Genomic DNA, 25,744 nt, shown 5'->3' on the forward strand with positions numbered 1-25,744 from the left:
CTCTTTCCATACAAAGGAATTATGGGTAAGGGGAGGAGCCTAAGCACCAGATCCAAAGCTTGGAAGTGGCCAAAATTGGATATGAATGAAGGAAAAGACAGCATCAGATCTTACGCCATTCCTAAACATGCCAGAAATGGAGTACCGGCTGGTCCCAACATGCTAATCCATCCAACCAAGTGATGGCGCTACCTCTCACTCATCTCCTCTTATACACTGGTAGACAGCAATTAGTAAAATATTAACACCATAATGAAAAGGAAAAGAAAACCTTTATTGCACAGAAGGAAAATCCTTACCAGCAACAATGTCCCCTGTGATGCAGGCACTCTGCTATCACAATTAAACATGTCCCACTCTGTTACAGTGACGCCTGCAAGTTCCCACCAACAGGAGCTTGCAAAATACTGGATTCCCCTCATCAACATAAAGTAATTACGGTTAGTCCACTGTCTTGCCTAAAACGGGAATTTTTTTTTTTATGAATTTCTCTCAGACAAGATGGCAGGCCAGAATGTAACAATGACAAGCAGCTCTTTAAAGCATTTTAAACCTTACAGAACTGCCTGTTACTGCTATAATGTCCTGTCTCACAGCCAAGTCTGCTTCCTGGGCATGGGAATGCCTAGTATAACATGGTGCATCAGTTAACTTTATGCATTATTCATGAAAACTATGCAGTCTGCAGCCCACTGTGAATCAAGGTAAGGGTACTAGCATGAAACACTCAGTGCACAGGTTGCCTACAAATATCTGTACTCTATGTCTATGTATACCCAGGTTTTCTCTATGGTGGATCACAAATATAAACAGATTCCAATACAAGAAAAAAAAATTGCACACAAAAATAAACAACTCTCAGGATGCTAAAAATGCTCTTACTAAACTAAATATGGAACTAAGCACCCTGATCAAATTAACAAAGGCTAAACATATGGTTAAAAATACCTACCAAGGCAAAGTATAACAGCTGCCTCGGACCTAGGGACCAATCTACTAGCAGACAAAATTTAGTTTTAACGTCACCCCTTTTTCCCTCCTATATTTTCACATTACTTATCTGTATCTACACCCCCTCCTAAAATTTCCCAAGATCAAATCCTCAAGGTGTATCCAAGACCAAGAACACTACTTCTATGAGGCAGGATACCATACTGGCCTGGCCTACTAGTTAGCATGAAACAGGACTTGTTAAATCTCCTACAGACACTATTTAATATCAGCCTACAAAAACAGGCTTTGTGCTCACTGAATGAATGGCAGCACCAGTCATCATACTACAAAAAGGTGGAATGTCAACAGACCAAGGTTATTACAGCACTATAAGCCAATCATTACCCATAAGGTTATGGAAAGGATAATTATGGATGTAATAAATAATAGCACAGGCAACCTACAAACTCTCAACTAAAGCCAGTTTGGGTTCATCAATGGCCGATCCTGCCTACTTAACCTGGTTGTCTTCTTTGAGAAGGTTACATAGGAAATGGATAAAGGCAAATAAGTACACACCATATATTATGGACCTTGCCAAGGCATTCAACACAACCCCGCATTGTTGTATCATGGATAAACTGTCCCAGCCAGATGTAAATCCCCATTTAACTTATGAATAGTGAACTGGATCACAAACAAAACCCTGGAAATGTGTTTGGGTCGGTCTGTCTCCTCCAGAAGATCGGTCACTATGGTGTACCCCAAGGTACAGTCCTTGGGCCAGTCCTCTTTGGCATTTACTTTTCAGTGATCAAAGCAAATGTTAAAACATTTATAACTGAGCAAGTATGCAGATGACTGTAAACTTGGTGCCATCAGAAATTCCCCAGAAAACACCAAGATCCTCAGTAAGTGCCTTTCTCAAACAAATAGCTGGTGTCAAAAAAAGTACAGTTCTGTACCTACCATAAATGTAGATGTTCGAGTGTTCACCCTGCTGCAGTCATCACACTTGGGTTATCCTGCCGTCAGGCGGTCCCGCAGTCGACCTGAATTCCAAAGTCTTGGTCCGACGTCGGTTGCTGTTGCTTCTTCCCTGATGTCAGTGCGCCAGGGGTATATTAAGAGGCATCCAACGCCATTTTCTTCAGTTTTTCTTGCCCCAGATGTCAGGTGCCCCCAAAAGGTAGGCAATATATATATATATATATATATATATATATATATATATATATATATATATATATATATACATATGGCTATATAAAAATAAAACAAAACCCTTAGGTACAAGCAAATACACCACAGAGGTAGAACAGGATAAAGTGGTAGAGATAAGTTCAGCTAGTTCAGAGGGGATGGAGGGAGGGTAACCTGGACTGCAGCAGGGTGAACACTCGAACATCTACATTTATGGTAGGTACAAAACTGTATTATGTTCATCGTGTTACCCTGCTGCAGTCATCACACTTGGGTTGAATCCCAAAGCTAAGGAGGGGAGGTGGAGTCAAACAGGGTTAGAAGAAGCTAGTACGCCCTGCAAAACTGTAGTGGCAAAATCAGCTCTAGTCTTAGAGTAAAGAGGTAAGTGATGGTATTTGGTGAAGGTGTGCACTGAACTCCAAGTAGCAGCTTCCAGAATATCCTCGGTTAGCACTCCCCTGAGAAAGGCTGCTGATGTAGCTGTAGCCCTGGTGGAGTGGGACCTAATGTTAGCAGGTACTGGTTTCCCATGATGTGTGTAGCAGAAACGTATGCAATGTCCTATCCATTTAGAAATGGTCTGTTTTAAGATAGCTTTTCTTTGTGATCCTGTAGCATAGGCTACAAAGAGCTGGTCAGTTTTTCTGAAAGCCTTAGTTTTATCCAAGTAGTAATATAATTGCCTGTGAATGTCCAAAGAGTGCAGGAGTCTTTCTCCTTTGTTCTGGGGATTTGGGAAGAAGGTGGTCAAGTGAATGGTTTGGTTTAGAGCCACACTGGATACCACCTTTGGCATACAGGAAGGATTAGTTCATAGAGAAACTCTGTCTTGATGAAAAATGAGGAAAGGTTCCACTGCCATTAGTGCCTGTAGCTCTGAGACTCTTCTAGCTGAGGTTATTGCTAGTAGTAGGGCAGTTTTCCATGAAAGAAATTTTAAACCAGTTGAAAAAGCTGGTTCAAAGAGCGGCAGTGTAAGCTTTTCCAGGACAAAGTTGAGATCCCAAGTAGGTGTTGGAGCTCTCCTTGGCGGTCTTAAGTTCTTAGCCCCTCTGAGGTACTGTCTTAGGAGTGGATGTGAAAATAAAGGAGGATCCATGCTGTAATGAGCTGAAATTGCTGAGGCGTGGATCTTAATAGATGAAAAGGAAAGTCCTTTGTGTAACATCTCAGTTAAATATTGCAGAATCTGAGGAATGTTCAGCTCCAGGGGATTTAGGCCTTTAGTCTGGTTCCAGGCGCAAAATCTTTTCCATTTGTCTGAGTAGGCTTTCCTGGTGCTGGGCCTCCTGGCCTCCAGAATGACATCCATAACAGCTTTGGATAAAGGTGTTGGCTGGTTGTTTAGGTAATTTACCATGCAGCCAGGTTTAAAGTCTTGAGCTTGCTGTGCAGAATCAGATTGTCTCGCTGGGTGAGCAGGTGAGGAATTTGTGGCAATATCCATGGTAGGCCCTGGGCCATGTTCCTTAAAATTGGATACCAATGTTGGCGTAGCCAGGTTGGTGCAACGAAAATCATTTGTGGCCTCTCTAATCTGACTTTCAGCAGTACCTTTGCTAGAAGAGGCAGTGGAGGGTAGGCATACACTGTTAATGTTTTCCAACTGAATGAGAGGGTGTCCACTTTCCAAGCTAGTGGATGGAAAGTCCTTGTGCAAAATTTTTGAAGTTGGTGGTTGTGGGGACTTGCAAACAGATCTATGTCTGGGCGTCCCCATGTTTGAGCTATCATTGCAAATACTTGTGGATCTAGTTTCCATTCGTGTGGATCCATGATGTTTCTGCTTAGGTCGTCTGCCAATGTGTTTTTCTTTCCTGGCAGGAATTGTGCTTGTAATTGAACCTGGTAAGACAGTGCAGTGCTCCACAAGGTCATTGCTTGCCTGCATAGAGGGTAGGAATGTGTGCCCCCTTGCTTGTTTATGTACCACATAACTGTGGTGTTGTCTGTCCTTATTAGTAGTTGTCCTGGGTGTAGAAGGTCCTTGAAAGCTGTTAGGGCATTCTGCACTGCTAGCATTTCTTTTTGATTGATATGCAGGTGTCTCTGATCTGTAGTCCATTTGCCCTGAATGCACTGTTCTGCCATGTGTGCTCCCCAGGCATAGTCCGATGCATCTGTTGTCATAGTTTGCCTGGCTGTGGGTAAGGTGAAAGGCTGACCCTTGTTGAGGTGACATGCCTGTGCCCACCATAGAAACTCCTGTTGAAGGCAGGGAATGAGTGGAATCATTGTTTCCAAGCTGTGGCTGTGCTGAGTCCATACACTTTTCAGGTGCCATTGTAATTTCCTCATATGCAGTTTTGCAAATGGTATTAGTAGTATGCAAAATGCCATGAATCCCAACACCTGCAGAATTTTTCTTGCAGGGAGTTGGGTCTTTGTTGCCATTATTTTGAAATATTGAAACAGCTGTCGTTGTTTGTCTGGTGTGAAATAAGCCATCTGGGCCGATGTATTCAAGCTGGCACCCAGGAATATTATGTTTTGTGAGGGCACTAGTTTTGATTTCTTTTCGTTTACTGTGTACCCTAGGCAACTTAGAAGGTGTGTGACAAATGCCAGATGCTGTAAAAGAATGTCCTTGCTTTCTGCTTGAATAAGACAGTCGTCCAGGTATGGATATATTTGAATTCCTCTTTGTCTGCATTATGCAATTACTGGTGCTAGGCATTTTGTGAAGACCCTGGGCGCAGTAGATAAGCCAAAGGGCAGTGCAGAGAAATGATAATGCGTTGAACCTGCAATGAAGCGGAGGTATCTTCTGCAATTTTGTCTGATAGGGACATGTAGGTATGCCTCCTTGAGGTCCAAAGTGACTAGCCAAGCATTCTTGCTCAGCATGGATAGAAGCTCCTGTAGTGTTAGCATCTTGAATTTTGGCACTTGCAGATAGGTGTTCAGAATTGAAAGATCCAGAATGGGTCTCCATGCTTTGTCCTTTCCTGGAACTAGGAAGAGTCTTGAGTAAAATCCTTGTCCTTGCTCCTGTGTAGGTACCTGTTGAATGGCTCTCATGTTCATGAGAGCTGTAATTTGTTTTTGTGCCTCTGCCCATTGATTTGGTGGCAGGTTTGGCATTCCTTTGATCCTTGGTAAGGTATGAAAGTGGAATCTGTATCCTTGAGAGACAATGTTTAGAACCCATTTGTCTTTTGTGATGATGTGCCAGTTGTCTGCAAAAAATGCTAGTTTTCCTCCCAAGGGTATTGCCAGGAGAGATTTGTTTGGTAGTTTGAGGACAGAGTCATTGTGTCTGCCTTCTGCTAGCTTGGGGCCTGTCTTCTCCTCCTTTCTGGGTAGCAGAACCCCATTGGCGAGGTTTGTAAGGGCCCTGTGACTGACCTCTGCCCCTTGGACATCTGTATTTGCCCCTCTGTGATCTATTTGAAGCTGGAAAGGACCAATTTTTTGTTGGCCAATTTCTGCTGAAGCGAGGGGGTTGTACCTGCAAGAAATCCTTGACCGTTTGCATAGATTTAGCCTATCCTCCATTTTCTTTAAAACCTCTTCTGTTTTGACACCAAATAATACATTGTTGTAAAGGTGCACCTAATAATTTTGCTTTAACATGGTCAGGGAGGGTGTGCTCTTTTAACCAAGCATGTCTACGAATAACAGAGCCAGTAACAGCTGCTCTACAGGAAGCTTCCAATGAATCAAATCCGCATTGTAAAGTATGCTTGCCCACCTGTTCAGCTGCATGCAACAGATCCTGCATTTCCTTGAATTCAGGCTGTTCTGAATGTGTGCTCATTTTTTGTTTTAACTGAGACATCAGGAATTGTTGACATTTCAACATGTGAAACTGGCAATTTAATGCTCTCAAAGCCAAAGTTGCAGAGGTGTATATTTTCTTTCTCCATCTATCTAGGGCTCTGGAATCTCTTTCAGAGGGCACAGGACTTTTAGCCGTAGAAGCTTTTGCTCCCTTAGGACCCTGGGATATGGTTTCTGGGTCAGCTATAGGGCTTTTATAAAGGAATTTGTGTGAGTCAGGTACTCTGTAGTATCTGTCTGGTTTGGCTGGAGCAGGAGGTAGAGAGTCTGGATTTAAACTAGACTCCAAGTAGACATCATCCACAATATCTAAAACAGGAGGGATAGCAAGAGGTCTGTGCTGGGGTAATAAAAGGAACTCTCTGAGCCTTTTCTTAGAATCTGAGTAACCCTGGCCTTCCCAGTGGAAATGTTCCCTCATGGTATGTAATGTTTCCCCAAAGGAGTAGTCTTCAGGGGGAGATGCTGAGGGAATAGAGTCTTCAGCATCAGAATCCTCATAGGGTGGAAAAGTGTGATCCTGTTTCTCAGAAGAATATGAGGAGAGAGAAACCTGGTCAGAGGATGCATAATCCTCCTCTTGTCTTGGTCTTTTATCAGGAGGAGGATGGGAACCCCTGATAAGGGTAATTAAATCTTCAGCCATCTTAAGCATCTGTTTCTTAGGCATGGGGCCTTGACCTGTAGACTGATGAACAGTTTTCTTAGGTTTTAAAGGAGTTTTAAGCTTAGCATAAGATTTAATGGTGAGTGTAGTCGGTCTGAAGACACCTTCTGCAACCGAAGGAGTTTCCTCTGCACCGGTATCTAATTCTGCTCCGGTGTTGGTAGATGGCTGCGTCGGCCTAGTAGACTCCGCTTGGGAGTCGGCAGCTGTCTGGGGTTCCAGTTCTGCGGTCGTCAGGGGCTGCGTAGGCGCCTCACTGAAAACCGGAGAACCAGCGACAGGCCCAGCTGAGGCCTCGGGGTCTGGCTTATTCCTAGGCTGCCTGTCCTTATCCTTGCATTTTTTATGAATTGCAGTCATCGGCTGCTCCGATGGCATGATATAATTAAATTTCCTACCAAAGTAATGCCGTACGAAGTCAAAACGGCGTTTGATAGTGCGTTTATTAAACCTAGCGCAAAACCGACAACCTGTGACGTCGTGGTCTGGGCCTAGGCAAGGAATACAATAGGAATGGAAGTCCTTATAAGGTATTTGCTTCCCACAAGAAATGCAATTGTTAACTTTTTCCGACATCAGACTGAGGCAAGAAAATGTTCCCCAATGGGGTACTTAGCTTTATTGAAGACTTCGGACTGAAATTCAAATCGAAAATCTCACGTCGGCTGACCAGCACTTGTCAACTGCTTCTGTTTCGGGCACCGCGCGGCAAGAAAGACTGAAGAAAATGGCGTCGGATGCCTCTTATATACCCCTGGTGCACTGACGTCAGGGAAGAAGCGACAGCAACCGACGCCGGACCAAGACTTTGGAATTCGGGCCGACTGTGGGACCGCCTGACGGCAGGATAACCCAAGTGTGATGACTGCAGCAGGGTAACACGATGAACATCATGTACTAAAACTAAATACCACGAAATGTATAATAGTAGTCTTCAGCAAGCTTGACCTCCCTTGTAAAGATCACACTGGCAACACTCCTCTGATAATTGATCCCACAGTCAAGGATCTGGAAATCTATGCTGATAATGAACTGTCTTTTCTCACCACCTATCCACTATTGTACGGAAGTCATTTTTCATCACATAGTTTATATATAAAGATATTGCATCCAGGTCAAACAAATGTAGCAAGTCCACTGTTCTCGGCTCTAGGTAGGCCACTCATTGAGTATAAAGGTCCTTTCTGTATGTACCTGTCCAAACACTTGTTACAACTGGAAAGTTCATAACATTGCTTGAAAAATCATGGGCCTAAATCATAAAAAACATGCAGAATGTCTCCAAGTCTTGTCTCTCTTTTCAGTATTATACAGGCTGTTAAGAGATGACATCTGCCTTGCATACAGAGCCTTACTAGACCCTTTTCTTTCTAACATATTCCACTTTTACAAGTTCAGTGGTAACACACATATGCTCAAGGGATTCAACCTCTTTTGGAACATGAAAAAGACATGCTGGAAGGATACGTATGTATCACAGAGAATAATAGTTCTTAGGAACCATCCTTCACTCCACATAAAGCAAGGTATGTCTCTTACTCTATTCACATATAACTTATAACTTGGATGGATGGAAAACCACAAATTCACTGTTTGGCTAGAACAGATGCTAACCTAGCACACCTAATATTACTTAGAATGCAGACAACACTACACTGAACAGATCACACCCTTCTTAGCATCAGAATGAGAGCAACAGTTACTAATGCTACCAAGGACAAGCAATATTTGGACTAGGTGACATAATGGCCACCAAAGGAGTTGGATAAGTGAGGCATATCCTGGATATGTATCCAGTTTTACAACATGAAAAAGTTGGGAGGAGCCTTCAACTACAAAACTGAAAGTGTTAACACTTAGGAGGTGCAATGAAAGTGGCAAAGGTAAATTCATAGCCCAAAATGCTCACAGCATCAGGTTGTGTGGTTGTCAGTAATCTGCTAAGTTTCTCCTCATCATCTGGTGTTTAAATGTCATGTTCCAAAACCCACACCTTACAGAAACCAGTATGATGCGTATAAATTGCCCCATTAAAGGTTCATAGGTCTATCAGCTCATTGTAGGCTGTTGATAAGTGGACCATTTGTAGGCTAGCCAACAAATACAACTAGACATGAATTAACTGTACACTCCAACTTAGTTTAGACCCCTTTCCTAAAGGGTTAGAGGGTCCAGACTGAGGTGTACTTAGAAATGCCTATACAGTCACCCAAGTTATGGTTAAAAAGGTTATGGAGCTACTATGATTTACCTGTAAAAGGAGTCTATTCCATGAGGGGCATGCTCTGCAAAAGATAACTATGTATCCAACATGGCCAATTTATGTTTTGGTGGTAGTTTAGGTCTCTTTAGAAGGTGTTTAGGTGGCATTAGTTTTATTCATGTGTAGGAGGTTACACAGGACCAGATCTTTCAATACTGTGTAAGCAAGGCAGAAATCTATTCACAACAGTTTGCAGGAAAGTGAAAAGGGAGAGAGAGCACTAAGTATTACAGGATAACTAGATGAGGATGTGCCCTTGATTTTTTTGGTAAGGAAATGCTGAGGTCTTTTGAGCTAAGCCATATACTTATCCAAGTAATTACCAAAGCAGACATCCCATTAAATTACTGGTCTGATAAAGGAGTACAGAGGGATAATGACTTTCTTGGATCTAGAAGATATTCCCCTGGTAATTAAGAAATTATTTTATTTTTATATAGCTAGACTAACACCAGTGGTCACATGGTGGTCAAAGTATAGTTCATTGTCAATGAAGGTGCCCATATTCATAATGATAGAGTCAATTTTTAGAGGGATGAGACCTATGCGACAGGAACAGGAGTACCCAGGTTTGTCAATGGACACAAAAGCTGTATTTTTGGCATTTAGTTTCACATCGTAGTCAAATCACAACCTTTAACCATTTGTATCTTCACTGTCTCTCCTTTTTCCAATGGATGAAGAAATCTGCTACTTATCATAGCTGCACTTTTGGAAAGAATGCTTTCTAGATAACTGAGCTTTGATGGCTCGATTGTTCTTAGCTTTAGGCCTCAATAAACTAGAACTAGCAGGCAATGTTGTTTTGGTTTGCCTAGGCAGAAGTCTCTGAGCAGGTGAGCCAAGTATATCACCACGAGGTATGTTTCTGATATTGAGTAAATTAAAAAAAAAATCAGTATTATCACACTTTGACTTTTCAAGTAATTCCTTTGCACTCTGTACTGCACGTTCAGCAAGTCCATTCGATTGTGGATACTCTGAACTACTAGTAACATATACAAAGTCCCATTCTCTGGCAAATTTCTCAAACAACTGACTGGTGAATTGCATACCATTGTCAGAGATTCATTTCTGTGGACTGCCATGGACTGAGAAATGGCGTTTCAACTTAGTAATGACTGTATTAGGAGTTAGATTAGGTAGTAGATTGATCTCGAACCAATCTGAATAAGAATCTACCAGAACTAAGCAATGCTGACTGTTCCACTCGAAGATGTCTGTAGCTACAATTGACCAAGGTAGATCAGGAATATGACTTAGCTGAAGTGGCTCTCAGTGCAAAATTTTGCTCCACTGCACGCTGAAAGACTTCACTTGCAGAATTTATTCTAAATGGCATCCTGAGGAATCTAGATCTTCCAAATGGGATACTGAATGTAGTCAGTAATGAAGATTTGTGATCAAGCATCACTTGCCATAATGAACTCTCTGCATCTAAGACATAAAAAACAGTGGCATTCGCTATCAGGGCTGCAACCTCTTCGACTGTACACACGGGATGATGTAGTCACTTCAATGCTTTGCTCAAGTCTCTTAGGTCAATACATATTCTGATTTCATCTGAGCCTTTTTTAATAAGCTGCAACAATGGACGACACCCATTCGGTAGGTTCTGTAACTGGACAATCACACCTTGTTGCACCACTTTGTCCAACTGAGCTTTGACATTATGCTGAACAGCTATCGGAATGCTTCTTGCTGATCTGTCCATTGGATTGGATTTATAAGTCCAATTTCATGGAATACACAACTGGAAGTTTTCCCAATCTGTCATCGAAAACATTAGCATACTCTGAAAAAAATAGTATTGGTGAAGCTGGAGCTAGGACATGTGCTTATCTGATGAACCTTAAGTAAAAGAAAGCGATTCATTTTCAAACTGTCTCTAAGACCCAACAGTGACTGCACAGGTCTTCGAACCACATAAAACAATAGGCAATAACAGTTCTTAGCCACATAACAGGAAAGTATCACTGAGTCTTCGGTTTGAATTTCTTCACCTCCATAAGCTACAAGTTTCGCACTAGTCACATTTAGTTAAAATAAAATACCACCAAGACCACCGATCCAAGAAGTAAGTGAATTTAATGAACTTTCTTGGGTGGCGTAAGCTATGGAACCTTGCTGCCTAGGCCTTTGGGCTGATAGCCTAGTACCTACCTATGAACCTATGAAACACTTAAGCACCTTGGCTTACACAGCCTTTCAAGAGTACTCTTAATTCTGAGGTTAAAAAAATGTACTGGTCCTGTATACAGAATAAGTCCAACATATGTTTTAATTTAACTAAGCAGCAATGGCAGCCCTATTGGAATTTGGTAATGATAGAAGATGGGTGGTTAAACCATCTGACAAGGGCAAAGATAGTAATCATGCACTTCACACAATACTTAGAGATGCGTTATAAACATTTGAATAATGTGTAAATTTATAGAAAATGTGATGTTTCTGATTACTTTGAAGCTATTAAGCAGTACCAATGTTTGTTAGACAAAGGCCTAAGGCTGCGGTATTTCACCTCTAAGGATGTGGAAAAGAAGTTTGGAGTGGAAAACTGCTCTATGGCAGTTTTTTTACTGCTTACCTAGAACAAACAAAGGTTTAACTAACCTTAGTGGCCGACCTATAGTGTCTGCACAGCGTTATTTTTTGAAGAATGTAAGTGTGTTGTTACATGAACATCTTAAGAAATATGTTATGAGTACAGCCTCCTATATCAGGGACAGCCAGGACTTTTTGAACAAAATAAAGGGTAAAGTTTGGTATATGAACCTGTTTTGGCTCTGTTTGGATGTCAAAAGTCTATATACTAATATTAAGCATGGAACAGGGACACAGGCCTTGTTCCGTTTTTGGGGGGACTCTCCTATGTCTCATTTTCTGATAAATTTAGTTATGTTCTGTTTAAAAAATATTTTTTTTATGTTCAATGAAGACATTTTCCAGCAGTTGCAGGGCCCCCATGTATGCCAATTTAGTCATGGCTAAACTTGAATATGACTATGTATAGACATGATTTTTTTAGATCAAAAGTTATTTTATATTTTAGATTTATTGATGATCTTATTTTTTATATCAAGGAAGCCAGACAGAGGCCCTTGGGTTTGTTAATGACTTACAAGCTAATACTATGGGCTTAAGCTTTGATGGTATACAGCTTGGCCCACAAGTTAATTTTTTGGATATAAGCCTAGATGGATTTACTACTAGTCTGCATAGGAAATTTGAACATAGAAATGTTTTTTTATATGGGAACAGTTGTCACCCCAAACATTTGGTCAAGATACTGCCCTATAATGAATTCTTACGAATTCATAGGCTAAGTAGCCCTGATATGAGCTTTGATTTAGAGATAGCTGAAGCAGAAAAAATGTTTATTAGAAGAGGCTGTGATGTCTAGCTGGTCAGGGAAGCTAAACAAAAAATTATGGACATGAGGTATTCTGTTAACTCTCAGGGAAATTCTCGTTATGTCCGTGCTAGTGGAAAATATAATGTTTGTATTGGTGGAAATAAATCTACCAATACAGCTGTGAACAATGGAGAGCAAAAGAAAGTTTTCTTAGTGACAACCTATAATGTTATAACTGAGGAAATAGTTAAAAAAAGCACATAGCTTGTGGCCTATGCTCCTAAGGGACAACATTTTGAACTCTACACTACCTAATTTTGTGAGTATTGCATACAAAAGAGCTAGGAATGTGTCTGACATTCTGGTACATAACCACTTTTGTTTACCAGATGTTAATGTCAGTCAGAACTTAAGCATAAATAAAGGCACTGTTCCATGTGATGGTTGTTCCATCTGTCAATATTTAGTAAGCTCTTTCCCCTATATTAATGGCATCAAGTTTACAGCTAGGCATGAATACAGTTGTAACATGGTGGGGTTAGTGTATGTGCTGAGATGTAGATGTAAGAAGTTTTACATAGGGGAAACTTATAGGAGTTTTGGGGTCCGATTGCAGGAACATATTAGGGACATAAAAAATAAAAAATTAGAGAGTCCCCTCGGGAGTCAATTTTGACAGCACACAACTCTAACCCTGATTCTCTTAGGGGTTGTGTCTTGAAAAAAATTGCAAGTTGGCATAGGTGAATGTCTTTAAAAAACAAACTCTTAAAACAAGAAACCCTGCTGATTTTAAAGTATGGTACTTTGGAGCCTCAGGGACTCAACACAGACTGTAACTGGAAGTATGTGATTTGAATTGTATGCTTAATTAATTAATTGTTTTGTGCAATAGGCTGTATATAAGCAAACAGCATTTTGTAGTGTTTTTACTCTTGGAAGGCTGTGTATGCCGAAGTGGTAAGTGTTTCATTAAATTCGCTTACTTATTGAATTGGTGGTCTTTGTGGTATTTTATTATTTTATTTTTTTGTTTTTTTTTTAAGTTGTATTTGCTATTCACATTTAGTTGTTCACCAACTCTGACCCTTGCAAAAGTATCTGCAGAAATGACATTACACATTGAATCAGTGTCAACTTTGAGCTCAGTGGATTTACCACTGATCCAGACAGTACAAAACACTTCATTTCTTGCTAATAAATCTACTGCATCAATCTTTTCACCAATTACTGACACACCATCTACAAAGAAAGCAGACTGTTGCAGCTCTATTTGATTAACTTGCTTTATGTAGTGACCCTTCTTTGTAACTGTACGAGGCTTACTCTACTGACAAAAATCTTTGGAAATGGTTCCATTTCTTACACTTATGACACTGCTGACCATATGCCATACACTTCTCTCTTCTGGACTCATGGCTGGCACCACAATTGCGACAGTTAACAATAAAGCTTGATTTGGGTTTTGCTGATTCACTCTTATGCTGTACTGAGTAACATCTGTTTTGCACTAGGTACCCTTGGTTTTGCACTGAGCATGCTCCTTTAACTGAACTGTTCTTGGAATGTGCAAGAAGACTATGGGTTTTGCCTTTAAGTGCCACAGGGGCTGCTGCTGCCACGTGCATAGGCCTGTTCTTGCTTGTCACATGTTGTATGCTATCTACATGATGTATGCTATCTACATGAGCTCTGGAGCCTCCTGAAGCCATGCTCTTATCACTAGCAACTATATTTGTGTGCCTTTCTGTAACTTTATAACTCTGACAAATCTCAATGGCTTTAGTCAGTGTTGCATCACTGTCACGAAGCAAAATCTTTCTCACAGCAGCATTAATACCACACACAAGTCTGTCCTTTATCAATTCATCCTTTAAATCACCAAACCAACACGTTTTAGCTTTATTTCTCAGGTCAGTAATATAAGCTGCAAAAGTTTCCCCTTGCTTTTGATCTCTCATATAAAACAAATGCCTCTCTAGTGGAACATTAGTCTGGGGGTTACACATTTCTCTAAATTTGCACTTCAAACACTCCGAGTCTTCCTTTGACTCAGCCTGCACAACAACACGAGTTTCTCCTTCACCTTCATATACTGCTGGTGCATAGACAAATTAATGGTCCCTTTCAATGACTTCTGACCCTGCTAGGTTCAGCAAAATGAATGCCCTGGTACGTGCATCTTTATCAGACTAAGCTACTTGTATAAATATATCATATTCTTCCTCAAATATTCTCCAATTCTCTGCAACAGTCTGATCAAACATAAGTGGTTGTGGCTTACGAAATCCATCTACCATATTGATATATCTCAGTGAAACTCGTTCAAATATACACGAACATACACACTTGTACATACACATACACATGTACTTGAAATTTATGCCAGTACTTATAACAACACAGTGAGCCTTTGGACAACTGAATTTCATGAAATAAGACTGCTGGGCACTGCAACACTTTAAAATCTCTTTACTGTAAAGCCACTTGCCTTAAAATGATTTTATCATACAAGTCGTTTACCTTGTAAAGGCAATAATGCTGAAGTAATTTACCATCACTTTACTGAACGAGCCTTTGTCTTATCTGTTTAATCCCAAAACCATTTATCAACATTCTTACTGCTATAGCCATTTATTATCATTTTAAGAAACATTTCGAACTGCACAGTGCGAATAAACTGAGCAATGGAAGCTGATGGCAAGAAACATTCCAAAGTAACTGCACTTTGCGAATAAGCTATCTCAAAGTAATGGCACTCAAGAAATAAATTGTTTTGAAGTAATTGCACCTTGTGAATAAACTGTTTCGAAGTAATGGCACCTTGCGAATAAACTGTTTCAAAGTAATGGCACTTTGCAAATGTACTGCCTTAAATAATTGCGACTTGTGAATGTATTGGGCAGAAGAACCTCAGAATGAGAAACACCTCAAGATAACTGCAGTATGCAAATAAGCACTACATGGTACATTAAAATTTCTCCAAAATGGCTGCACTTTGCCAAACAACTCTATATAGTGCAAGACGCACTCTGTAATGGTGGCACTCTCTGAACAGACGCACCCTGGCACAAGAAACATTTCGAAATGGCTTCACTTGACTGCACTTCATGAAATAGTTGCACTTTGCACAAAAAAAAAATTCTATGGAATAAATGCACAGCAATAAGCACACACTGTAAGCACTTTTATACACTTTAAGATACCTTGAAAAACTCTAGTTAGGTTATTCAAGTCTTCAATCAATACAAAATAGTAATCTGGGCCAAAGCATAGTAATTTGCCAAAACACATGCAGTCGCCTTTGCTTTACTTATACTCAACGTGCCATTTTCTGCCCTTTCTATTATAGTTGTTCCTCTCACTGAATCTCTTAATGTGCCTTAATGCCCTCATATTATGTTCATTTTGCTCATTTAATCTCTTTTCAGGCCCATTATACTTTCTTGTGCTCGTTTTAACTCTAAACATGCTCATTTTACAATTCTGAGGTAATTCTGAACCCTTTGTGTACTTTTGTAATGCTCATTTTATCAAATAATTTGGTTGCAAACATTTCGTCTGATTAATGAACTCTTTTATATTGCTTGTTTGCTTAATAATAAGTTTTGTGCCCTTGTAATGTTCCATTTAACCTCTTTTAATAAATAAATCATTTGTGTGTGTTCTCTTTACCTTTTACTTGTTTCTGGCCCATTTTTTGCTCTCAATTCCTTTAGTTAGCATTCGCCATTACCTCTGCATCTCGTGGCTCTGAAGAATAGCCTTTGCTATCCTGGTTCTGACACAATGTCGTTCGCCAGGTCAGGACAAAACAAGTGAGCATCGTGGATTCTTGTTCAAGCAGCTTTATTGTATGCAAACACATCATAAATGAGGTTAAGTAACTTTAACTTATAAAAAGATTAGCTATCATGCACATAGATGTTAACATACTGGCTGCACCTTCAAAATGGCACTGAAGCTAAAAAGTACTTGGTATTTATATGCACACACAAATCTTGGAAATGCTTCTTAAAGGGACAACACACCTGCTATACTACATACACTGTCAAGACCTATGGAGCTAGCTTTGTTAGCCTTGGAGAGAACACTTAAGACTTACTAGGATGTGATATGGGGGCGGGGGGAGTGGTGTAGACCTGTTAACATTCTGTGAGTAATTTGGGGGGGTAATGTATGAGCTGAATTTGTTAACTAATATGTTGGTAATGTCCTCAGAGAGCATGTAATGTTACTTTGCATTAACTCACAGCACTGTTGGTTATCATTTCTTTGGTTCTGACATAGATGAAAAAGGATTTCTGATTACCCTTAGCATGGATGGCAATTCATAATTCATACTTGCTCTTGGAGGATTTGATTTTAAAGTTCTTTGCTAATTATTTTTAGCTCTTCAATAGCTGATGGGGGCAAGTTTGCTTTTACAGGTTAGAAGTTTCTTTCTCTTATTGCATTTTGGTTGATAATGGGTACCACTAATGTGTTTGTTCTTAAATTTGGAACTATAAGTCTTATGGGGACTGAGACTTCAATGCTATCTTGAAGGTGGGCATACAATCTGTCTGAGAAAATGGATTCTGATGCACTGTCATCTAAGTGAGGAGAGTACACAAATAAAATCCAAGTGCAGACAAAAGTACACAATGCGAATCCAATAAAACCACGAAAGGTGCACTGAAAGTGACCCAATAAAGCCACGGACGAAGGCAACCAGTATATGTAACGTTTTATTAAAGAAAAATTCACACTAAAAACATCTCCATTAACGCTGTTTGAAAATCTGTTTTCGTTTCATCACACTTCATCAGATGTGGGTTAGAGTGAAAGACAGCCCTTTTATAGAAAGTTCCTGTCTAGCAACGTACCTTGTATGGCTGAAAGGACCCTGCTGACAACACAGCTGACGTCACAGGGCGGGCAAATGTGCCAGGTTTGATTGTATATAAAAGGGCTGTATTTCACTCTAACCCACATCTGATGAAGTGTGATGAAACGAAAACGGATATTCAAACAGCGTTAATAGAGATGGTGTGTTTTTAGTGTGAATTTTTCTTTAATAAAACGTTACATTTACTGGTTGCCTTCGTCCGTGGCTTTACTGGGTCACTTTCAGTGCACCTTTCGTGGTTTTATAGGTGAGGAGAGTGTTTGAATTTCTTCATGTCATCACTTCGTTGAAGTACATTTGACTTGTAATTGTCTCTGAAGATGAGGGGATTTCAAGATTACTAATGTCTCACACCTAGAATAAATGTTTCTAAACAGTGGTCAGATATGGGCAGTGATTTGGTATGTGTAGGCTCTAAGCATGGTGGTGAAGCTACATTTGTGAGAACCAAATCCTAATATATTTCAGCCCTTCAATGGGATTTGAGCTAGTTGGTAGAAGGAGTCTGCATTCTTGAATTCACATCCTCCCCAGCATTTGTTCTTTTTTCATTTTATTGGAAATGACTATATTCTCACCTTTCAACATTAAGCCCTACTTGGACACAACCATCTTTGTATACAAAAAAATAAAACTAAACTTCCATCCCTACTCTGACTTTTTAGTGGACTTTCACTAGATATAATTATTGGCGGGGGGGGGGGGGTAAAATGAAACACAGATTAACAGAGAAAGTCCCTTCAAAGCTAATGCAGTACAGTCCACCCACTGTGACACTGTATGTTTGGTCACACTCACTGTTTCCCATTTTGAACATCCGCAAAGATGGCAACCATGATCACTACATATGCGCAAAGATGCATTTAAGTAGCTGCAGTTAATATTCATCTCAAACCAATCTGTTCTCCTTTTTACTTCCTGTTAAATGTACTGTGCTGCCTTAAGTTACAGAACCATTCCTACATACAATGCTGTCCTTCTGTTTTGCCACAGAACGTGGCTTACACTATATAACTACACAACTCACTATGAGAATTTAATCTTCCTGTGTGTTTTCTGTCATGAACTTTGCCATATGGTAGCAGCTAGCAAATAATCCCTTCTTATGTTATTAAGTGTCAAGAAAGGACAAAGTCCATACACTCAAATGTACTTGTTTCATGTTCTATGTAACACTGATAGGGGGGTTCCTTACTTACCCAGGTTACTCTGGAGGTTGGGGTTCACATACAGGTCCTTACTCCATTCAACCATGCATTTCAAAATGGAAACTAAACACTCAAGACCCTTCTTTCGAAGACAAAGCTCCTGAAATAAACAGAAAAAATTAATTAATTAACAGTGCTCTTTATTTATGTCAAGCATTTATAATTTAGCAATTCTACTAAAAACTGTAATCTCAAATGTGTAAAAATCAGGCATTTTTAAACAGATATTTTAAAACCACCACAAACTTTCAGAGATGTCACAGGACATGTGTCAAACATACTAGACATTACCAATGTGATAAGGTAAACCCAGTGACAAAGTGTCATTGTGTAAGTTGCACTCACCCATAACAGCAGATGTTCGAATTCCTCATGGCTGCAGTAGCCGTTGGGCTAAATGGTCTGTGGCGTCATACCTGAATGAATAACTGGGCTAAGGCAATCAGTAGCATCATTGCCAATGCAATAACTTGGGTACAGCACAGATGCTACTTGTCCTTGCATAAAGAGAGTGCTTGCCCCACTTACTGTTTTAGTCTTACTGCAGGAGTCACCGGCTGTATTCAAAGCATACATACCAGATATTTCTATTTTTATTCAAACTAATATCCATAACTTTAATCCAGGCAGAAGCTGATCATGAGTCACAAGCAGAAGCGGTACTTGAGTATTTATTAAACCTGCATCTCCCATCACTGCCTAACAGAATGACAACTGTTTCGCCTACTGTTTTTAAAACTTTAGTTGCCATTTAATCATAAAAGGATCAAGGTACTACTTTGAACATCTGATTAAAATCAATTTACAGTTATGCATCCTTGACAGTTTCACAGCAAATTATTTAAATGCTTTATTTTTAGACCCATCTCTCCTAACTTACATGAAGAAGTCATAATGATCTTAATATAAGAGTGTGTAATGGATGAATATCTTTGTTTTGTTGCACACTTTTTAGGCATACTAATTTAATAGCAGATATATGCGATTTAATAGTTTTATTGTCTGCAAACATTGTGAAGTATTATATTAAGGATGTGCAATTGCATGTTACAGACAGAGATTTAAGCAAAATGTAGACAACTGTACAATGTACCTGTAACTGCACAATGCTTGGAAAACTGTACACTTTCAGAATAACTTGCCTCTTTTAACTTTACCTAATCTGATATAGTTGCAGTTAAATGTTCTACCAAACCTCCTTGACGTCCTAGATATATTCCTTCTTCTAATCTTGACTTTTTCCCTTTTCAAGTTATTCAGTACAGATGACTCTCCCTGACAGTAGCTACCTTATACATCAATATTCTCTCCATGTACAAGCCCAAGACACACATTTCCTGAGCTGAGAAACCTGGGATGCTGAAACGTACAAACAAGGAACAACCATATAATCTGAAAATTGCCTCAGCATAAATGTATGAATTATTCTATTTTTAACTTCCCCATAAGCACTGTTACAGCCGGAGTAGAAATGGCTTGATAGTGAAATGCATCCTATAAATGTGCCACCCCATATTATCAGCCCCCACCCATAATTCGTTTAGCAAACCTATAGCCTTCTCCCAGCCCCTTCCTTACCACACACTATCTCCTATATACTCTGCCTCACTCGCCTCTTTTAGGTACTGTTAATGATTTAAATTTTTACCATAACATATCTAGCATGAGGGGGACCCCGCTCCACTCCGGCTCACTAATCTCCCTTAACATAACCTCAACAATCTTCACCAATCCCCATTACCACTAGATTTAAATCTCACAATCTCCATACTCTCCCTTCTTCCAGTTACAATCCTCCTCATTTGCCCTTCAATTCACATTTATTAGCCAACCACTACTCAGGGAATACCCACACCTCATCTTCTACACTCTTATTCCACCTCCCAAACAACTTACAGCACCTTCCGGTCTACTCCAGAAACCACAATCCTCCACACTTTTAACATTCACCGCTAAACCCTTAAAATTTGCATACACTAATATAACCTCTATCAGCTCCTATACAGAATACAACATATTTATTCCTAATCTCTACTTAAATCCCACAATCACTAATGTCAACACACCCAAGCTAATACCCTACACAAACCATTTCACCAAACTCGCCCACTTGCTCATCCAATGTGTTTTTTCCCATTTGTACTCACCTCTCCTTTCCTCTTAATCCTCTTCCATCTAACTTCCTATCACTCATACCCCTTTCACAGATCCCAATACCCTCTTCTTGTACTACACAAACAATATCAAACTCTTACCTGACATTTCCAGACATATCTCCCATCCTATTCCCTCTCAAAACTGTAAACCTACTTGAGTACAAAATTCAACTTCACAAACCCATTTCAAACAATCTCTATCCAAAACCTAAAACCAAATTAAAGTGGATAACCCTCACTCTCTATACCTCCCCCAGCTAAAAAACTTAATGGTGGCTTACACCCAAACCCAGGCCCAAAATCCACCCCCACCTGTCTCACCCCACTTCCTCTGTCAATCCTACCTTCCTCTGCATAAAACTCCAAACATATCTCTCTCTACTTACTGTCCATACTAACATAAGTAGTATCCATAACAAGCAACCAGAATTCCATGCTTGGCTTGCATTGCATTCACCTGATATATTAGTTTTAACTGAGATCGGGCTTAAAAATTGAACAAAAGATAACCTGATACTCCCATCTGATTATAATATACTTAGGACAGACAAACAAAACATGAGTTTCAGTACCCTAAAAAAAACGATCTTCAGCTCTCCCTATCACTTCTTATCCCTCCCCCAAGTCAACAAAACAGAAAATCTCATAACTATTCTCCAACTAAACCAATACAAATCAAATCCGTTTACATTATAGGCATATGTATAAACACTATATACACACACACACACACACACATATATATATATATATATATATATATATACACACACACACACATACACACACAGACACACACAGACACTCATCTGTGCAACAACTATGGCACAGCAGAATATCTCTTCTGCAGGCTCACCTTTAACATGTCTTAGAAAAACTAATACGCGACTTGCATGCCAGCAGTCTCTCTTCTCTCTCCCCCTCTAACAACTTAACTTTAAACATAAATCTATATGAATTGGCAAAACTGATAACCTCTCCCACTAGCTTTAATAATAAAAACAACAGGGTGCCAAAATAGACTAGATGCTATTAACTATGCAAAGTAAAATCTCTACCTCTGGAACTTTCTCAACAGAGCTTCCAATTTCTCAGTTTTTGTATTTTTTGTTTAGTCTCTTCCGACATATCTTTAGCTGCAATACTGGAATCATTTTAATCCACACTCCTAAGTATTGCATTTTATCATGTCCCCATAAATGTGGACACTGCTGAACCAAATTGTGTGGGTACATAATTTACAGCTATTGCCTTTGTTTTGGCTTCTTTCATTTTGTATCCTGAAAAGATCTGAAATGGTCTCCAAAATGTTCCATGACACTATGTCTTTTTCTGGTTTTATCAGGTAAAAAATAATATCTGCAAAAAGAACCAGCTTTTCTTGACTACCACACTAATTATATAATTGAATTTGAGTCCCTTATTTTCTTTGCCAATGGTTCTAAATATAATGCAAATAAAGGGAAAGAGGACACCGCTGCCTGGTTCCTCTGCTCAAACAGAAATCATCAGAGAGGTACTTATCCACTTTAATTTTCATCTCTGATCCATTATATATCCTAATCAACCTTATAACTTTACCAGGGAACGCAAATGCTTCCACTGCCCTGCTCATAAAGTCCCAGCTTACTCTGTCAGATGCTTTCTCTGCATCAAGACCCAACACCAGCAGTGGTATTTTCTTACTTTCCGCTTCCTTCAGGATCATCAGTGCTCTGTTAATGTTGTCAAATGTTTATCTCCCCTCTGCAAAACCACACTGATCTGTATCTATCAATTTTGGAATTGGTTTAGCAATTCCATTATAGACATAATAGACAAACACTTTATAATCATGATTTAGTATTGAAAATGACCTGTATGAAGCTGGATCTAATGGGTCTTTTCACTCTATAGGTAATACCGCCACTACCACTTTCTTCTAGGAAGTTGGTACTTCTCTTGCAATACTGTTAAACAAAACATTGCGTATCTTTATCATTTCCCCCCTCCTAGATTCCAAACTTCCAAAGGAATACCATGTATTCACGGGGACTTTCCTATGGATTTGTTAAACATCACCATTTTTATCTCATCTCCTCCTATCCTGTTAGTAATTCAGCCTCATCTACGTCTAACCTTCGCAAATTTAATTCTTCCATAAACATTTCTATTTGTATCTTTTTTGATTTCCATATTTCTCTGCTTTACATAGACTTTCATAGAATTTCTGAAATATTTCTAGTACCTCTACAGGATCTCTTGTTATTTTCCATGTTATAGGCTCTTTAAGCTTGGCAACAGTCCTTTCTACTTTCTGTTGCCTGAGTTGTTGTGCTAAAGATTTTTGTGCTTTAGCTTTATGATCAAAAAACAGTTGCTGAGCAGCAGTCTTTCTAAACTCTTAGCAGCAGTCTTTCTAAACTCATCCATATTATTGAGGTAATCCTTATTTTCTGTTTAGCATACTGCAGTTGCTCCTATTTTTGTTCTCTGAGATTCCTCATATTCTGCAATACTTTATAACATTTGTCAGTCCCTCTAAATAATTCTTATTGCTTCTTAACCATATGTTTCTATTTTATTTCCATCCTATTTTATAGGTTCATAGGTAGGTACTAGGCTATCGGCCCTAGGGCCTATACAAGCCCAGCCAAAAAGGTACCCTGGCTTTTGCCACTCAAGAAAATTATTTTCCTGTGCCACTGTCGAGCAGAGCCACAGAAGTGATTCCCGGGGTGAGTTTCCTATTTCCCATCCAATCTTCAAGATTTTTCTTGAAGAGTACTAATGAGGAGCTTTGTTTGATATAGATAGGTAGTTTATTCCAGAGTATGGGAAGTCTCTGGGACAGGAATCTATCCCTCCGACATATTCTGTTTTTTGTGGTGACAAGGTTAGGTCCCTAGAGCGTGTAGCTCGGAGGGATTGGGACTTCTTTAAGTGGAGCATGTCCAACAGCTCTGGGTTTGACATAGCTTTGCATGTTAGGCAGAGATCACCTCTGAGTAGGCGATATACGATGGAGTAACGCTGGAGTTTTTTGAGACAGTCTGTGTAGGCCATCTGTTTGAGGCCAGTGAGGTATTTCTGCGGCCTTTCCAGTTGTTGTAGATGTCTTGTGAGGTACATACCAAAAGGGGCATTGTACTCTATAATGGGTCTAATGAGTGATGAGTAGAGGGGAACAATGACCTCTTTTCTGGATGAGAAACCTTTTGTGATGAGGTGTGCCACATAGGATTTCCTGACTACTGTGGCGATGTGATTATCAAAGGAGAGACTACTGTCTACCTGTGTCTCAAGGTCTTATCACACTTTCGGTGTTAAGTATACTATCGCCTATATTGTAGTTCATGGGTACAGAGTTTTTACCAAAGGGGATGACAGTGCACTTTTTGGCATTGAGCTTGAGGCCATGGCTTTGACACCAGGCATCTGTCTCAGTGAGGCCATTTAGTAGGAAGTCCACATTGTTAGGAGTTTTGATTATGGCTCCTAGTTTGCAGTCATCTGCAAACTTCGTTAGCCAAAGACCTTGTGTGTTAGCTTGTACTTCAGTGAAGTAGATACCAAACAGGAGAGGACCCAGGACTGAACCCTGTGGTACTCCACTTGTCACTGGTCTGAAGTCAGATTTGGAGTCTGCTACTTTCACAGTGTGGGTTCTTGTCAGTGAGCCAGTTGGCAACCCATCTTGTGACACAGAAATTTATACCTAGTTTAATGAGTTTAAAGTGGGGAATGGTTTCGAAAGCCTTGGCAAGATCTAGATAGGCTGAGTGAATCACCTTACCCTCGTCTACGGCTTTGGTGACTGCTTCAAAGAAGTCTATCAGGTTTAGGAGACATAATCTGCCTTTTACAAACCCGAACTGGGTGGGGTCCAGAGTTTGGAGATTACCAATGTCTTTGTTTATAAGTTCCATGATGATACGTTCCATGGCCTTGCAGACCAGGCTCGTCAAGCTAATGGGGAGGTAGTTCCCGGGGTCCGTGGTTGCTCCCCCCTTGTGGAGTGGGATAAACGTTGCTGTGCGCCATTCAGTGGGCACAAAGCCTGAGGTGAGGCTATGATTGAACATGGTACTTAGTGGGGTGCCAGTTCGTTCTGTAGTTCGTTTAGAGCGCAGCCTGGGATGTTGTCTGGTCCCAGGGATGCTGTGTTCTTGGCTTTGGAGAGTGTTTTTTTTTTTTTTTTTTTTTACCTGTGCAGCCGTGATTACAGGAACTCTGCATTCGTCCGGTATAGAGATGGGCTCTTTAGGGGATGGGGGGGTAAAGTTAGCACTGAACCTATCTGCCAGGATGTTGGCAATATCAGTTGGGTCTGTATATTTAGTGCCATTGTGCTGTAAAACTCAGAGAAGATCTGAGTGTTGCCATTGAGAGTTTTGACATAGCTATAGAATGCTTTGTGGTTGTCTTTAGAATCAGTGGCGATTTTGTTTTCGTAACTAGCTTTGGAAGATTTTATCAGGGATCACAGCTTCTTACTGAGGCTGATCAGGGAGCTCCTCCACTCATGGGATTTTACTCTCTTTTGCAATAGTTTCTTCCTTCTGTTGTACAGTTTATTTATGGCAGGAGACACCAGATTGGTTTTCCTTTTTTTGGAGGATAGTGTCTTGATTCTGTTTGGGATAGCACGATCCATGCACTCGTGCAAGTGCTTATAAAGTGCAATTATGTAGGATTCAGTAGTCGTAACTGTATTGTCCATCTGCATGGATGTCATGAAGTTCACCACTTCTGTCTTAAGAAGCATGAAGTTGGCTTTGAAGAAAATTTTTACCGTGGTTTCCTTAATGGGGGGTAGGGGCAAGATGTGGATATCTAGGGTAATTAGCTTATGGTCGGATCGGACCAATGAGGCATTGCCTTCAGGTGTGGAACACCAGTCACTCATGTTGGTAATGACTAGATATAGGATACTGTTTGCCCCTGGTGGGGGTGTGGATAAGTTGATCCAGGGCATTGGAGTTTATGAATTCTAGAAAGCGTTGAGCGAAGGAGTTGATACATGAGTAGTTTTCCCAGTTAATGGTGGGGTAGTTGAAATCACCCGTTATTAGGGTGTTTGGGTGAACCCTAATATTTTCCAGTACATCAAGAAAACAGGAGTGGGAATCCTGGAGCATGGTGGGGGATCTGTAGCAAGCTACAATTTGGATTGCAGTTTTGCCCAGAGTTAGTTGCACTTGGATAACCTCGGCTGCATTATGCTGAGCAACTAGCCTGAAGGTGTGGATATCCTTAATGAATATGGACACACCTCTGCCTTTGGTGTTCTGGTCCAAGTT

At 40.1% G+C, this 25,744-nt stretch overlaps 1 protein-coding gene across 1 annotated transcript in view; it reads right to left on the reverse strand.

The window, feature by feature from the left end:
* Positions 1 to 25,744, reverse strand: part of ARFGEF2 (ADP ribosylation factor guanine nucleotide exchange factor 2) — a 2,483,667-nt gene that overhangs the window by 1,663,934 nt on the left and 793,989 nt on the right. Inside the window, exon 13 of the mRNA XM_044089932.1 lies at positions 18,298 to 18,406. Coding sequence (XP_043945867.1) covers positions 18,298 to 18,406 — 109 coding nt within the window. The remainder of the gene's footprint in view (positions 1 to 18,297; positions 18,407 to 25,744) is intronic.

Source organism: Protopterus annectens, chromosome 12.part0 (assembly GCF_019279795.1).
Source record: "Protopterus annectens isolate FY-2018-M chromosome 12.part0, PAN1.0, whole genome shotgun sequence".
Lineage (NCBI taxonomy): Eukaryota > Metazoa > Chordata > Ceratodontiformes > Protopteridae > Protopterus > Protopterus annectens.